This window comes from Borostomias antarcticus (assembly GCF_949987555.1).
Source record: "Borostomias antarcticus genome assembly, chromosome: 3".
Classification (NCBI taxonomy): domain Eukaryota; kingdom Metazoa; phylum Chordata; class Actinopteri; order Stomiiformes; family Stomiidae; genus Borostomias; species Borostomias antarcticus.
The window spans coordinates 2,111,940-2,126,678 of NC_140236.1; the positions used below are offsets into that span (position 1 = coordinate 2,111,940).

The 14,739-nt window shown below is 44.2% G+C and overlaps 1 protein-coding gene across 1 annotated transcript in view; it reads right to left on the bottom strand.

Moving 5' to 3' along the window:
• espn (espin) overlaps positions 1-11,583 on the bottom strand; it is a gene marked incomplete at both ends in the record, with an annotated part of 44,685 nt that extends 33,102 nt beyond the window's left edge. Inside the window, 4 exons of the mRNA XM_084436409.1 lie at positions 173-355; positions 2,176-2,362; positions 8,142-8,335; positions 11,290-11,583. Coding sequence (XP_084292535.1) covers positions 173-355; positions 2,176-2,362; positions 8,142-8,335; positions 11,290-11,583 — 858 coding nt within the window. The remainder of the gene's footprint in view (positions 1-172; positions 356-2,175; positions 2,363-8,141; positions 8,336-11,289) is intronic.
• Positions 11,584-14,739: the final 3,156 nt, after the last annotated feature.

A 14,739-nucleotide genomic window follows, 5' to 3' on the forward strand; every position in this document is an offset into this window, starting at 1 on the left:
ATTTAGGAAACTACCGGCCATCTACATGAAAACAAACCCAGATCGCCAGACACAAGACACTCCCCCCTCTGACCAGTACCAGATGTGCAAACATGAATTTGAATGTGGCGAGCAGATACGAGCACCGCGTTGACATTTCTCCGCGCGCGGACGCGGCCCGAACAGACCCCACCTCTAGCTCGCCGTTCTCGGCGGCGTCGTGCAGCGGCGTGCCGTTCCAGCTGTCCGTGGCGATCTCCCCGCCGTGTAGAAGCAGCCAGCTGAGCACCTTGGCGTGGCCGCGGCTGGCGGCGAAGTGCATGGCGGTGGCGCCGTCGGCGTCCCGGTCCGCCAGGCTCATCTCCGTGAAGCTCATCTGCGGGAGGGAGAGAGAGAAGCAAAGATATGGACCTGCCAGGTGTCACGGCTGTCTTTACCAGTTGACCTGGGACTGTTATTAAGGCTACAAAATGGAAGAAGAAGAAGAAGAAGAAGAAGAAGAAGAAGAAGAAGAAGAAGAAGAAGAAGAAGAAGAAGAAGAAGAAGAAGAAGAAGAAGAAGAGGAAGAAGAAGAAGAAGAAGAAGAAGAAGAAGAAGAAGAAGAAGAAGAATTGGAAGAAGAAGAATTGGAAGAAGAAGAATAGGAAGAAGTAGAACAAGAAGAAAAAGAACAACAACTAAACTGCATGAGATCGGGGCAAAACTTGTCTATCTGGGAAAAGGATGGGAATGGAATCCGTAAAGGAAGGATTGTCGTTGTCCGTCAAACAGATGGTTCCCATAAAGACTGAATTAGATTTGACGGATCCGGTTAAACACAACCAACCAGTGTGGCTGGGGAGGCCTAATGCAAACATAGTGTAGATCAGGGGTTCTCAACCTTTTGTAACTTAAGGCCCACTTTTGATCGGTCAAAAAATTCTGAGGACCACCTTCCCAAATACATGAGATCCGTGGGAACGTTCGCTAGCGACTCAACACCAACGGATGTGACTGGCGTGGTGATATTCAAACGCAACCGGTCATTGATATTATAAATTTTAACTTGACATATTTTATTTATATGTGAATTCTTGAGTACAGTTAGATATAAAATTCCCAAATTCCCAAACTTTATTTTATTTTTTTCTAACCATTTGGCAGTAGGCTACCACTGCCTCCCACTGGATGGCGCTCCGCGGACCATGAGCAAACGCCATGTGATACCACTGATAACCTAAAGCTTTGCAAAGTGTAAGTTAAAAAAAAAATCATGATTTGTGAAACAATTATCCCGGCGTCGAAGGGCTTATGAAAGCTTTCAAGTCTGTTAGTAACTCTGACTCTAATCCTTCGGGTTATAGACTGGGATCCTTCGGGTTATAGACTGGGATCCTTCGGGTTATAGACTGGGATCCTTCGGGTTATAGACTGAGATCCTTCAGGTTATAGACTGGGATCCTTCGGGTTATAGACTGAGATCCTTCGGGTTATAGACTGGGATCCTTCGGGTTATAGACTGGGATCCTTCGGGTTATAGACTGGGATCCTTCGGGTTATAGACTGGGATCCTTCGGGTTATAGACTGGGATCCTTCGGGTTATAGACTGAGATCCTTCGGGTTATAGACTGGGATCTTTCGGGTTATAGACTGGGATCCTTCGGGTTATAGACTGGGATCCTTCAGGTTATAGACTGGGATCCTTCAGGTTATAGACTGGGATCCTTCGGGTTATAGACTGGGATCCTTCGGGTTATAGACTGGGATCCTTCGGGTTATAGACTGAGATCCTTCAGGTTATAGACTGGGATCCTTCGGGTTATAGACTGGGATCCTTCGGGTTCTAGACTGGGATCCTTCGGGTTCTAGACTGGGATCCTTCGGGTTCTAGACTGGGATCCTTCGGGTTATAGACTGCGATCCTTCAGGTTATAGACTGGGATCCTTCTGGGTTATAGACTGGGATCCTTCGGGTTATAGACTGGGATCCTTCAGGTTATAGACTGGGATCCTTCGGGTTATAGACTGGGATCCTTCGGGTTATAGACTGGGATCCTTCGGGTTATAGACTGGGATCCTTCGGGTTATAGACTGGGATCCTTCAGGTTATAGACTGGGATCCTTCGGGTTATAGACTGGGATCCTTCGGGTTATAGACTGGGATCCTTCAGGTTATAGACTGGGATCTTTCGGGTTATAGATTCCCTTGGACTTACCAGCCAGACGATGACCGTATTATGACCCATCTGGGCTGCGGCGTGCAGCGGCGTCATGCCGTCGTTGGCCCTGATGCTCGGGTTCGACCCACAGTCCTTCACCAGGTACTGGACCACCTCCAGGTGGCCCTCCTGGCAGGCCAGGTACAAGGGCGTGGCACCATTCTTGGTTTGAGCGTTGACAACACTGTGGAGAAGGAGGAGGAACATCAGAAAGGGTGTTTTGATTAGCAGCTTGCTGCGCTGGGCATACTCCAGTGCCCTTCACTCCCATTGGCCGAAAGCCCCTGGCCCCTCCTCGTCTGGCAAAGCCCGCCCAATGGCAGTCTCCCCCTGGACCGCCAGGTCCCACTGGTCACAGAGGGAGGTCAAAGAGAGAACACATGCTTCCTCTCTAAATCCCATAAGGCCTTGCTTTATTTGGACACTGACTGACAAGTGAGCAATGAGTCCCATAAGAGGATTAACCCTCTAGTGGTTTCCTGGTGCAGACTCTGCTGTGGTTAACCAAGCATCAACAACGAGCAAGTGTGACTGCCCAGACGTCTGTGTGTGTGGGGGGGGGGGGGGTGGAGTGGGGAGTTGCACAAGGAGGTCAGAGGGGCCGTTTCTATCAAAGCCAACATGAACCCATCTTGTTTGTCTCATGGGATTAAAAAGGCAGAGTTAGAACCAAAGCCAAAAAGCTGACCTGGCCAAGGTCCTATTAAAGCTACAATTGTGAAAACATAATTCTAAGCCCCCTTGGTTTATTTAAAAATATCTCATTGGTTTATTTAAAGAGGTCTAACACCCAGATCCTAGAAAGCTTCTGGTTGTGTTGGCTCCTCCTCTAGCTAGACACTGACACACCTATCTCAACAAACAACCAATCATACTGCGGCCTTGAACAGGTCATTTCCTGCTGAATGTAAACAAACTTGTCTTTTGGCATCTTGTGCACATGGGTTAAAAACAGGGTTAAAAACAGTAAAAAACAAATCATCCTAAGGACACGTAGGAAACGTATAAATATGATAAATATTTCAATACAGGAAGGGGACCTCATGTGTAGCTCTGTCATCAGGAAGTGGGCGGACGGATGAATCATTCATGAGTGAAACCTAAGAGGAACGGAGCTCCTCTACGCACCAGGGTCTGCCGAGAGGCCCGACATTTGTTTAGGAAAAACAGTCTAGTGTGATAACATTCATAACGCATCCGCAAAAACACATCCTCCAAAGTCCACACCATGCATGTCTGTGTTATGAACGAGGGCTCCACTGGAACTCTCCAAAACATACAAGCACAGACGTTGGCACTTTCCATTAAGGAAGTGCATTTCGCGCACAGGTGTAGGTTTCAAAGGGCTTCAACAAAGAGGCTATTCTTGTACGCGAGTAGAAATAAAGTACAACATCAGTTGATACCTCAGTCCTCGAAGACACCAGCGTGAACTCTACACAATGATGGAGCAACACGGTGCAGTGGTGTGAGCGTTCAAGGTTGCTGGCTCATCCTCAATTAGTGAAATTGCCCAACTATGTGTTATTATGGTCTGTCTGCTGTCCCCAGCTCACCCCTCTCGCCGTCCACGGCAACAAAGACAAAGCAAAGTAATTGACGTTGTCACACTAATGGGCTCCTTGCCTAATAAAAGCTCATTACGGTCTCAATAGCTTTTCCCGTCTAAATAATTAAGAGCCTTGGATAGGAAAAATTTGTCTACATACAGTAGTATTAATGCAGAACGGAGAAATTATTTGGTTTCTTTGTACCAGGGGCGGCTGTAGCTCAGTTGGTAGAGCGCGTCGTTCAGTGATCGAAGGGTCAGTGGTTCGAATCCCAGCTCCGACTGTCCACATGTCGAAGTGTCCTTGAGCAAGACACCTAACCCCAAATTGTTCCCAATGAGCAGGTTACCGCCTTGCATGGCAGCTACCGCCATGTGTGTGTGAATGGGTGAATGAGAGGCCATTGTAAAGCGCTTTGAGTGCCGCTAAGGTGGAAAAGCGCTATATACTGTAAGTGCAGTTCATTTACCATTTACCAACCCTAAAACAAAGCGTCGAGCATCATGTGGTGAGAGAATCACCACACAACGAGAAGACAAACAGACAAAGATGTTGAGGAATACCTGGAGAGAGGTGGGAGATGCAAGTCATCAAGTATAGAGTTTGGATAAATGCAACTTGATTTGACTCACGCTTTGGGAACGACTGGATGGGCTATCGCACGTGACCGTGAGCGAATGTTACTGAAGTGTGCCGTAGAAATGGGACGTGGGAAAAGTGAGGTCATCGGGCTAATCCACGCCCTCGGGCTCCAGACTCAGAGCCTTGTTTACCACGAAACGCACCCTCTGGGAAGCATGGTAAGAGAGGAGAATGTCTCAGGGTTTTCACCGCCCCTGGTTGTAACCTCTCTGTCTTAACCTCGTGCCACAATTAAGCCCGGGCCAAAGCTTTTAATCTGCGCTAATTGATTGCATAACCCCTTTCTTTCCATCTGTGTCAATCTCACAGTTTTGTCACATTTTCACTGGCAGCTCATTCATACGACCTTTTGTGTACTGACACTACCTAGAGTGATGACACAACACATTCTCCTGTTTGCTATGGCTCAACAGGACAAGAGGGAACAATTCTCTGATTCTGAGCCGGGCCATAAATTTGGTAGGCATTGTTTAAAATGGCGTTAGTCCAGAACTGCGCCCGTCTCTCTGTGTTCACAGTGAAAGATGGCACGTCAGGGACAGCTGAAGAGATCGCATGTTCATGGTAGATAAGTCCTCGGCACTTTTGGCTTAATTCAACAGGGAAGAGCCTGTTGAGCGCAGAAAGATGGCCGCCACACTGTACAGTATGACAGGAAGTTGACTGTTACGTGTGTTAACTGTAACAATTTTGCCTTTATGCAATTTATAATAATACACAACATCTTTCAGAGTGTGACAATGCCAATTCAGCTACATATGCATGAGTATGTATATATACGAGTATGAGTATGTATATATGCCTTGACATCATCTTGCATAAGTTAACAGTGTGAAAAATGGCTGAGCCCATCCTGAATATCACAGTTTGATAATGTGCACGAAAGAAACGAGGGATGTGTTCTTTAAGGCCAATTTATACTTTGTCGTTCGACATTTTTGAAAGTGTCGACAGACAGAAATGACGTCACTGTCCATGCTTTTTTGCGTCGGACAGGGGTGTCTTGCACCTACCGAACTTTCTAATGTCGCAGACGCGGTCACTTTCGTCGCACAGCTGTGATTGGATAGCTAGATAGAAGGCACGTTCGTTGCCATGGATCAATCAGCCACGCGTCTGCAAGTTACCATGGAGGTGATCAAACACGTCACTGAAGTATAAATGCTAAATGTCAGTCAACATTTATTTTCTGTTGATAGACATTTGTCATATGACACTTGTCTAGTGAGTATAAATTGGACTTTACGCTTTCCCCTCAGCATATGAGTGTGTATCGTGGGCAATCGTGAACCAAATACCTTCTCAAATAATTCCAAATACTATCTGTCTTGATTGAGCTTGCCCAATGCATAAAACCAGTGGAACACGATTTGATCCAGGACTCCTTATGGGCAAAATAACACAATCAGATAATAACAATCCAATTACCTCAGAGAACTATGTGATACAAAATGTTCATGTTGTGTGATAAACCTTGACACAAGAAAGCTATCTCCCCCAGCAAAGGCCTTGGCTAGACAATGCAGGAGGCCACTAGAAAGCAGACCCTCTGTTCGTCCGCATTCGTTTCCCTCATTAGCTTATCGCTGGTTAGCGTTAGCGCTACTGTGAGTCTCCTTGGAGACGGTGGTAAATGGCATGGGTGGGTGGGAGGGAGGGGAGGAGTGAACGGGACAATGCTATCAGGCGCTACCATGTCTGTGGGGCCGATTAAACTTTCAGTAGCTGGGTAGCACCTGGTCAACAGTGGAGTCCCTGCTAGCCCGTGACGGAAGCTAGCGGCTCTGGCTACATGTAGCTCCTCAAGCACTGAAGGAAATCGAACGCAAAATACCACAGGCAAACACACTCTGCTATTAAACTTGATATCAGTGTCACAGACCACTTACAAACTGACTTATCTATATTACTATGACAGCAACCAATACGTACATGTCTTGGCTGATGGTTCCAGTACACAAGACGCACTGAACATCCTAGATGTCCCCAATAGTTCGATTTAATTTTATTCCTTTACAGCTCTAGTTGTCATCATCGTAGGTTCCACTTCTTATCTGGAATAGGATATGGCTCTATTAACGTCTCTAGATGTTAAGCAAACAACATGGTCTACCTTTACCCTCTCCTACATGGAACGTCTTCCTTGCAGTCTTTTTGATATCGTTACCTCCCTCTAGTATCTGGAGAGTTATTTATTTATAACTCAAAGACTGTTAAAATTGGCTTGTACAGGTTATTCAAAGAGAGAGAGAGAGAGAGAGAGAGAGAGAGAAAGAGAGAAAGAGAGAGAGAAAGAGAGAGAGAGAGTTCAAATGGGATTGTACAGGTTACTCAAGGAGAGAGGGAGAGATAGAGAGAGAGAGAGAGAGAGAGAGAGAGAGGGAGAGAGAGAGAGAGAAAAGAGAGAGAGAGAGAGAAAGAAAGAGAGAGAGAGTTCAAATGGGACTGTACAGGTTATGAAACTGCCCTCCAACTTGAGCATTTCCCATTAACGACCTATGACCTTCTGACTGTGAGAGGGGCCTCCCTCACAGGGCCCATTCAGCGCTGTTAACGGCCTCTGGCCTGCGTCCATAACGAGCATAGGGGCCACATGGCTCAGTGTTATCTCTGAGAGACACGGGGGCCTCTGGAGCAGCTCATGGCTCAGTGTTATTTCTGAGAGACACGCCGTTACACCCCGCTAGCCGTGGCGATATCCGTGATATCCCCCGGCTTCTTGTTCCATAATGCTTTTATACAACGGTTGCCACATTTATCCGTCAATATTTCAAAAAGAAAGACAATACGAACTTTAAAATGTATTTTTAATGGAACTATTTGTTAATCATTTGCGGATACTTCCGCTGAAAAAGGAAACGTTGCCAGGCAACGACAATGCTTCAGCACATCTTTGTAAACATTGATCTGGACACTGCCACGGCTACTGATAAGAGGTGGATTGATATTAAAAGATGTGCGATCATTTCAATTTTACCGTGGGGCCATCGTGGTTATCGCCACGGCTGGAATGCAAACTGACCAATAGAGACAATGGACCGGATCTATACCGTTGTATAATAACTCAATAACAAGCCCTATAACGTTTAAAAGGCTAAAAGCCCTAGAAGACATATAGCTCTCATAGGCTTCAAGGCCAATACGACTATAACGGTGTGAACGGCCTAAAAGGCCTTTCTTGGACCCCTTCACTGCAGCTATATTCTATCACGGATCCAGCAGAAACCTTAAAAACACACCACTCACAAGAAAATGTCTGACTGTAATATTACATTATTGTTGTCATATCAGCGTGACACCTATTTCACATGAATGGCATCTGTTCAGGGTGCATCTACCACTACTGTATACCAAGCCCTACCAAGCCCTACTAACCCTAACCCTAAACCCCAAGATCCCTGAGGTCCTCTGGTGCCGAACTTCTCACAGTCCCAGCAGCCAGGACGAAGAGGCATGGAGAGGCAGTCCCAGCAGCCAGGACGAAGAGGCATGGAGAGGCAGTCTTCTGCCACTATGCCCCCAGACTGGGGAACACTCTGCCAGAGAGCCTCAGATTGACTGAGACCCTGGAGACGTTCAAGCGAGACCTCAAAACGTATCTATTTAATCTCGCCTTTTAAACACCTCGCTGTATTGTCTTGTTGTTTTGATCTGTCTGTTATTGTTTCATGTCGTGTTTCTGTAAAGCACATCGCGTTGCAATCTGCAGGAAATGTGCTATATAAATAAAGTATTGATTGATTGATTGATCTACTATCTGAGGTAGCTTACTTTGGACAATACCCCAGCAGCACTCTGAGGGAGGGGAGGTCGCCCTTGGCAGCAGCGTAGTGGACCGGAAGGGCCCCGGTGTCCGTGGCAACTCCAGGGTCCGCCTCCCCGCTCTTCAGCAGCCAATCGGTGATCTCGTGATGGCTGAAGCGGGACGCGAGGTGGAGAACGGTGGCTCCGGAACTATCCCTGCCCTGTGAGAGAGGAAAGACGTGGACGATATTAGGGATGTTTTCAAGTCTGAGACTGTGACTGTGACAGCGCCTCATTGGATATTCATGATACCTTATCCTTGTGTGTTATATTAGCCTACTTCAATATTCAGCCTCACGAGAACACACTAAAGACTAGGGCTGGGTTTAAAAAATCCATTCATCGATTCTGAATCAATTCTGAATCGATTCATGAATCCCAAAATCGATCTTTTATTTAATGAATGAATGAATAAATGAAGGTATGAATAGTTCATTAATTCATTCAATGATTCATTCATTCATTTTTGGAAATCAGTATCGATACCCAGCCCTAGTATTGATGTGTTGCATAACTTGGCAGTCATGTAATTAAGGTTACAGCTTAAAAAAAACAGGTTTTAGTAACACTAACCGAATCGATATTGTATCGAATCGAATTGAATCGTGATAATCGATTCTGAACCTTGTGAATCGGAATCGAATCGATTCTTGAAATTCGACTCGATACCCAGCCCTACTAAAGACTACACAAAGTTTGGTCAAGGCAGAACCAACATGATAGAAAGATCTAATTGTCCATAAATATAATTTACTGTACACAGAAGTTCAGAACAGAAGAAATAACTTGTGGAAAAAGTCTATATAGTGTCACCTATGGTGCTATAAGTGGATTACATAGTGCGGGTGCTCAACTAAAAACTGTACACCACAAAAAAATCCAAGAAGGCACTTAGGACCAATGATTATCCCACCACTGCCACTGATAAACCATGATGAGGGAACTCCTATGAGCAGGACACACTCCCAGAATCCTCTGCACCCAGTACACCACAAAAGACCAGACTGAATACCGGCGGTTAAAACCCCAAAGCAAGTATTGTAACCTCTAGCAACCTCTTTGACAAAACAAGCACAGCAATATGAGAGACTAATTGGAAACCCACACAGACCACCCACTTGGCCAACCTTATCAATATAGATAACATTATTAATGGTAACAGAGATGTTTACTAATGTCAGCCAATTCACTTCTCTCTTATCACTGCCAAGGGCATGACATGCTCTTTGTTGTGTGTGTATGCTCTTACAGCCACTCAGGCTAGAGGCTGATGCTGAAGATAAGTGATTGTAGTGACGGCTCTCGTTGCTGTACCCCTAATACGGGCACATTATGTGGCTCCTAGATCCATGAGGTCAGCCTGACCAATGGTAACCTCCAAGCATCAAAAACTGATGCTTAAGGAAGTTACTCTTCCCAGCGTTCAATTCTTCTCCCTCAAAGCCTGTGAGGGGGGGTCACTTTCTCCTGGTTTGAAATAATGCTTCAATTAAGAGTGGAGGGGGGTAGAGAGAGCGAGAGAGAGAGAGAGAGAGAGAGAGAGAGAGAAGAAGAAGAAGAATGTATTTATTTGTCTCCCAAGGGAGAAATTTGTCTTGGGCATACAAGGGTCCAAGACAAATTTCTCCCTTGGGAGAGAGAGAGAGAGAGAGAGAGAGAGAGAGAGAGAGAGAGAGAGAGAGAGAGACAGATTGAAGTCAGTATTGTATCTATCTCTACTAACTTCTTTTAATAACACTCAAGTAAGTGTAGCCTACTTGTCTCAGTCACATCACTCAAATAAAGTATGACTATATACAGTACACTGTATAGTACCTTGAACTCAAATGAAGTATTATGTGAATCCTTCACCCCTCCAATTCTAAACTTTATCATACTAACGTTCCATCGTGCTCCCTCTCATGTTATATCATCATTAGAGGAGACTAATTGTGAGATTACTGCAAAGGCAGTGTAACCAGATCTCATGGCAACATGCATTGACGTTAGAATACATATACTGTAAAATGTGCTATAGAAAACCGTTTCATAACAGAAGAACCCTTAGGAAAACAGTTAGAATCACTTTCAGTTCCCTAAGGTGCTGTTTGGAATCCTAAAGGGTTCTTTTTGACTGGAAAAGGGTTCTATATTGAAACTTTTTAAGAGGGGGTGTCTCTTGCAACAAATGGTTCTATATACTGTAACACCATTTGCTCAGTGATTATACCAAAATGTCTTGCAAGACAACAGGCTTCCATTGCACCTACTGTAGTTTATGTTAATGACAATGTAAGTAGCCTACCTTTCACCTACTAAGTGAAATTACAGACAGTTGAAACTTAAATCTGAAGAGTCAAAGCTTGGTCAGAACTACTGATATTAGGCTTCCCTTTAACCTGAAACAAATATCTGTTGATATCAAATAAAATACCAGTACTTACTCAGCCACTCAGCAAATTTAAACTTGAACCCCCAGTCTCAGTTAATCAAATTATGAGACTTATTACCTTGAAACTGGCAATATCACTCTCTTCAATTCAGATAAAGTTGTGAGGATGACCGTCATCCTCTCCCTCAGACCCAAAGTTAGACTACTAAGCAAATAGGTGTTGGAATGACATCAAGTGTAGCCTACCTCAAAACGTCCACAATTTTGTGAAAACGCCATGTGCTTTAACCTACTTTTATACAATCCCACTGATTGAACTAATCGAACTGTTAGGCAGAATTAATTGTTAGTACAAGACAGGCTTGGGATAAGAGCAAAGCAAATTGGCCTATCCACTAGTCACACGAATTTAAGAACAGTACGAAAGGGAATGGCAGTTATAACTGCTCTACGCTAGTTTTTAACACTCACTCAACCAGCAGACGAGCTATGTATGATAAGCCTACCTACCTGTAATAGGCTACATGTTTGGAAGTGTTGCATTAATTAATTTTTGAGGGAAATGTGCAAAGGAGAAGTAACTCTGATGCAAGATGAAGAGCTGTGTAGGTGAGACGATGGAGGCCAAAACTAGGCTATCATTTAAGATAGGATATCCTTACTGGTCGTGGGTTAGGTAGCCCTAGCCTAAGCATTAATGGACCATTAACCTACATAAATAGTGTGAGGTATAACCTGACTCACCTCGGGACGACATCCACCTTGTGTTAAAAGCCACTGCAAGCAGGCCAAGTTACCGGTGGCAGCAGCGTCGTGTGCGGGACTTGCGCCATTGTTGGCCAAGCTGTTCCCGGATAGACCCGCTTCCTCCACCAGGTACCGCAAGCAGGTCAGCTTCCCAGCCCGGGCGGCATGGTGCACTGGGGAAGCTCCGAGAAGGTCTTTTACATTATTATTCAGTACTTTTTCCGCCAATTGTACCTTCAGAGTTTGTACATCCCCCTGCCTAGCGGCGAGAAGTGTCCTCTCCATCACCATGACTGCAGCTGGGAAAGTCCTCCTTGAAAATATTTATGAGCGCATCTAGGAAAGATGAATATGAAGCCCTGGAAATATGTCAGCCATCCGGTCAATTTCTTTAGAAATATCGGTCCACTATCAGTCTATCCTTGTTCAATTGACTTTTGTAGCCCCACATCAAGCCCAAGCAAATGAGTCTACATTTAGAAGACAAAAATGTTATTTGGATAAGACGGCTGTATCCTTCCATGCCGCGGTCAATGTGAAATACAAGTTATGGTAAACTATCAATTGGGTTCACTTTCAAGACATTCTAATGTGAGCAAATACACTAACGTCACTGTCGTCTAATGCATGCACTGCGCTAGATCAGGCTACGTGAACCCCACTGTGTCCTATCCTCGCATCCACCTGTTGAAATAGGCATTTCCGGAATATATCCTCCGGCAAATTCTTTCTTCATTATTCTCTAACAGCCTAGATCTCAAGTCTCGATAGTAGGTATATTGGCTGCTAGATTATTTTAAATAGAATATTCCAGGCGAATGGCGATGTCCTTGATCTTCTATCCACAGTTGCCGCAGATGGCAACATGGGACGCACCGCTTGTTAAATAATCCATTGGGGGGAGGATCGTCTATAGCATGTTTGCTCCCTGACAATCGCCTCAGGAGTTAAAGCGACAGTAGCCTACGGACGTGTGTCCAGTTGTAGACTAGTTCATTGATGAGATTCACGGGACCTGAAATGCACTTTTCTGCTCATGCACATGTTTGCTCATCAGCAGCCCAAACCCTCGAAGTGGTGCTTGCACTATATTGCTCTGTGACTGCCATCACATGGAAAAGTTACAGGTTGTGATAAATTGTAATACTTTTTATTACCAAAGGGTGGCAGGAAAGCATAGCCTATTTCAGAATACAGGTCATACATATCGTGCACAATAGGTTATTCAATAAAACGTCTGACGTGATCATGGCATTGTATGTTTCGTTTCTATGGGCCTATTAGAAGAATCCCTCCGGAAAAAAACAAGGTAGGCTCAACATTTGAGCAATCTTACAAAATTGATATATCTAATACCCCCCTAAATAGCCTGCATTGAGTCTACCCTATATCAAATTGACTTTTTCACAGCCTATTGTTTGTTGACTTGACATAGGCTATTTTGCAACTTTATTCTAACTCGTAGGCATAGGCTAATTAATTATACCATCTTAAATAGGTCTAGTTTATCATTTCACAACCTGCATTTCACTTTTAGGCGATGGGAACATCAATTGTCTTCTTCAATAGCCAAGTTGGCGGTTACATGCTCTTTATCACTGTCCGCTCGAGTGCGTTGTGGGGGGGGGGGGGGGGGGGGGTCCCGTGGGATTAGTCTCGTGCCTGACGCGTGCTTCGTTGGCCAATCTGTTGCAGTGGCCCAGCTGCCAGATAGCACGCGCCCTGTTTGTCGAGGGGCTACATTTTGACGAGGGACTAATTAGTTAATAATAATAAATAATAAAAAAAATATATAAACCTATTTAGAGTTAAATATAGTCTATTTAACATTTTAAAGCATATGCTTTTAATTTAGGTGTTTTAATGGATTTAGGCTACCCTGTCTTTGATGATTTTCTTGCAGAATAAAGCATTAAATGTACATTTTCAGCTGTTTCCCAAAACCTTCAAATGTCTATTGCGTGATGTTTAGACATGAGAGAACAGCAGAGCCTTTAGGCTGCATCTCTCATGGTTCATAGCCTAACATTTTTTAAACCTACCCTTCCTGTTATATGGCTACAGATGTCAGGTTATTATAAGCACTGCATAGCCTCAATAGGCCTATCTTACTGAGCAATTATCATGGGGGGCTTTTTCCCATGTCTATTATGCACGCCCTCTTTACTTCAAGTTATTTGGAAATCCCCATTGTATCGAAAGAAGCCTTCCAACGGTTTTCCTTGTTCGTCTTGAACGTTGAAGACAAGCCTGGGAAAGCTGGGATATCTGCCGCACGCGTCTGAAGTGTGGCAGTTATTCAAATTTATTGCAATTATATTTAGAGCATGGCCAAACTGAAGCGCCATTGTTATCACCATCTGCTGCTGCGCGGGAACATTCAAATCAGGACAGGACTCTAGCCTATTCACCGGTAGCCAAATCCAATGATATTGAGTTTCACATAGGCCTGCAATAGCAATTTAAAAATAAAATAATAACACAAAAAATTACAGTTTGGAAATTAAAATGTCATAAAGGGAAGATGCCTAGGCTACTGTGCCTATAGGCCTAGGCTACCTACAATCTGATCTGTAAGAATGATGGAAAATAGCACACTTAGTGGTGATAACCTCCCAAATTATCCTAGTTATTTTAGGATTTATATAGACTAAAATATGAAAACTACTTTTGGCTACATGCTAGCCTGCTCTCCAAATTCCTATACTGATGGCCGTGCCTCCACATCTCGCGCCCATCTGTCCAACGGCTCTGCAGACTGGCGCGTGCCATAAATTATTCCCGGATGAGCGAGCAGTGCGCCTGCGCTGGCCGAGGCTACGCGATGAGAGGTAAAGTGTTGCAAGCAACCAATGAGCTTGCCATAAAATGAGATAAGCGGCGTCCCAAGCACTTAGTGATTTTTGTATCTGAATATTCTCTGGGATATAGACAATTAATTTCGCGTTTTTTGCTTCCTCTCTTTGTTTGATATTGGCTAGTTGAGAAGTCGATCATCCAGAAGCACCACCTTTATGGATTATTGATTTTCCATAGCCTACATGTTGTGTAGCTATAATTAACAAAAATGTTTTTGGTCAAATGTGATTGGCCTATTAATCGATCATATTAGGTTATTTCTCCTTACTGGTAGTCTTCACATGTAGCCTAGTCTACCACATATTCATGATTAATAATTATTTCATAATAAATAAAAAAACAGACCACATACAAAACTTTATTATTCAGCATTAAATGAATGACGTGACACAGAGAATAATCACTTTATTTTGTCTTGCACGTGTTCCACCAGTCATCCACGTGTTGCTGGTGAGAATGTACACGGTCAAACATTCTCACACTTCAGCTCATGAATCTCATTAGTTACATGCATGCAATGCTATTGAATGAGCTCATTTGGAGACCAAGACTGATATCTAGTGAAAACAGCAATACAATAAAAGGTTA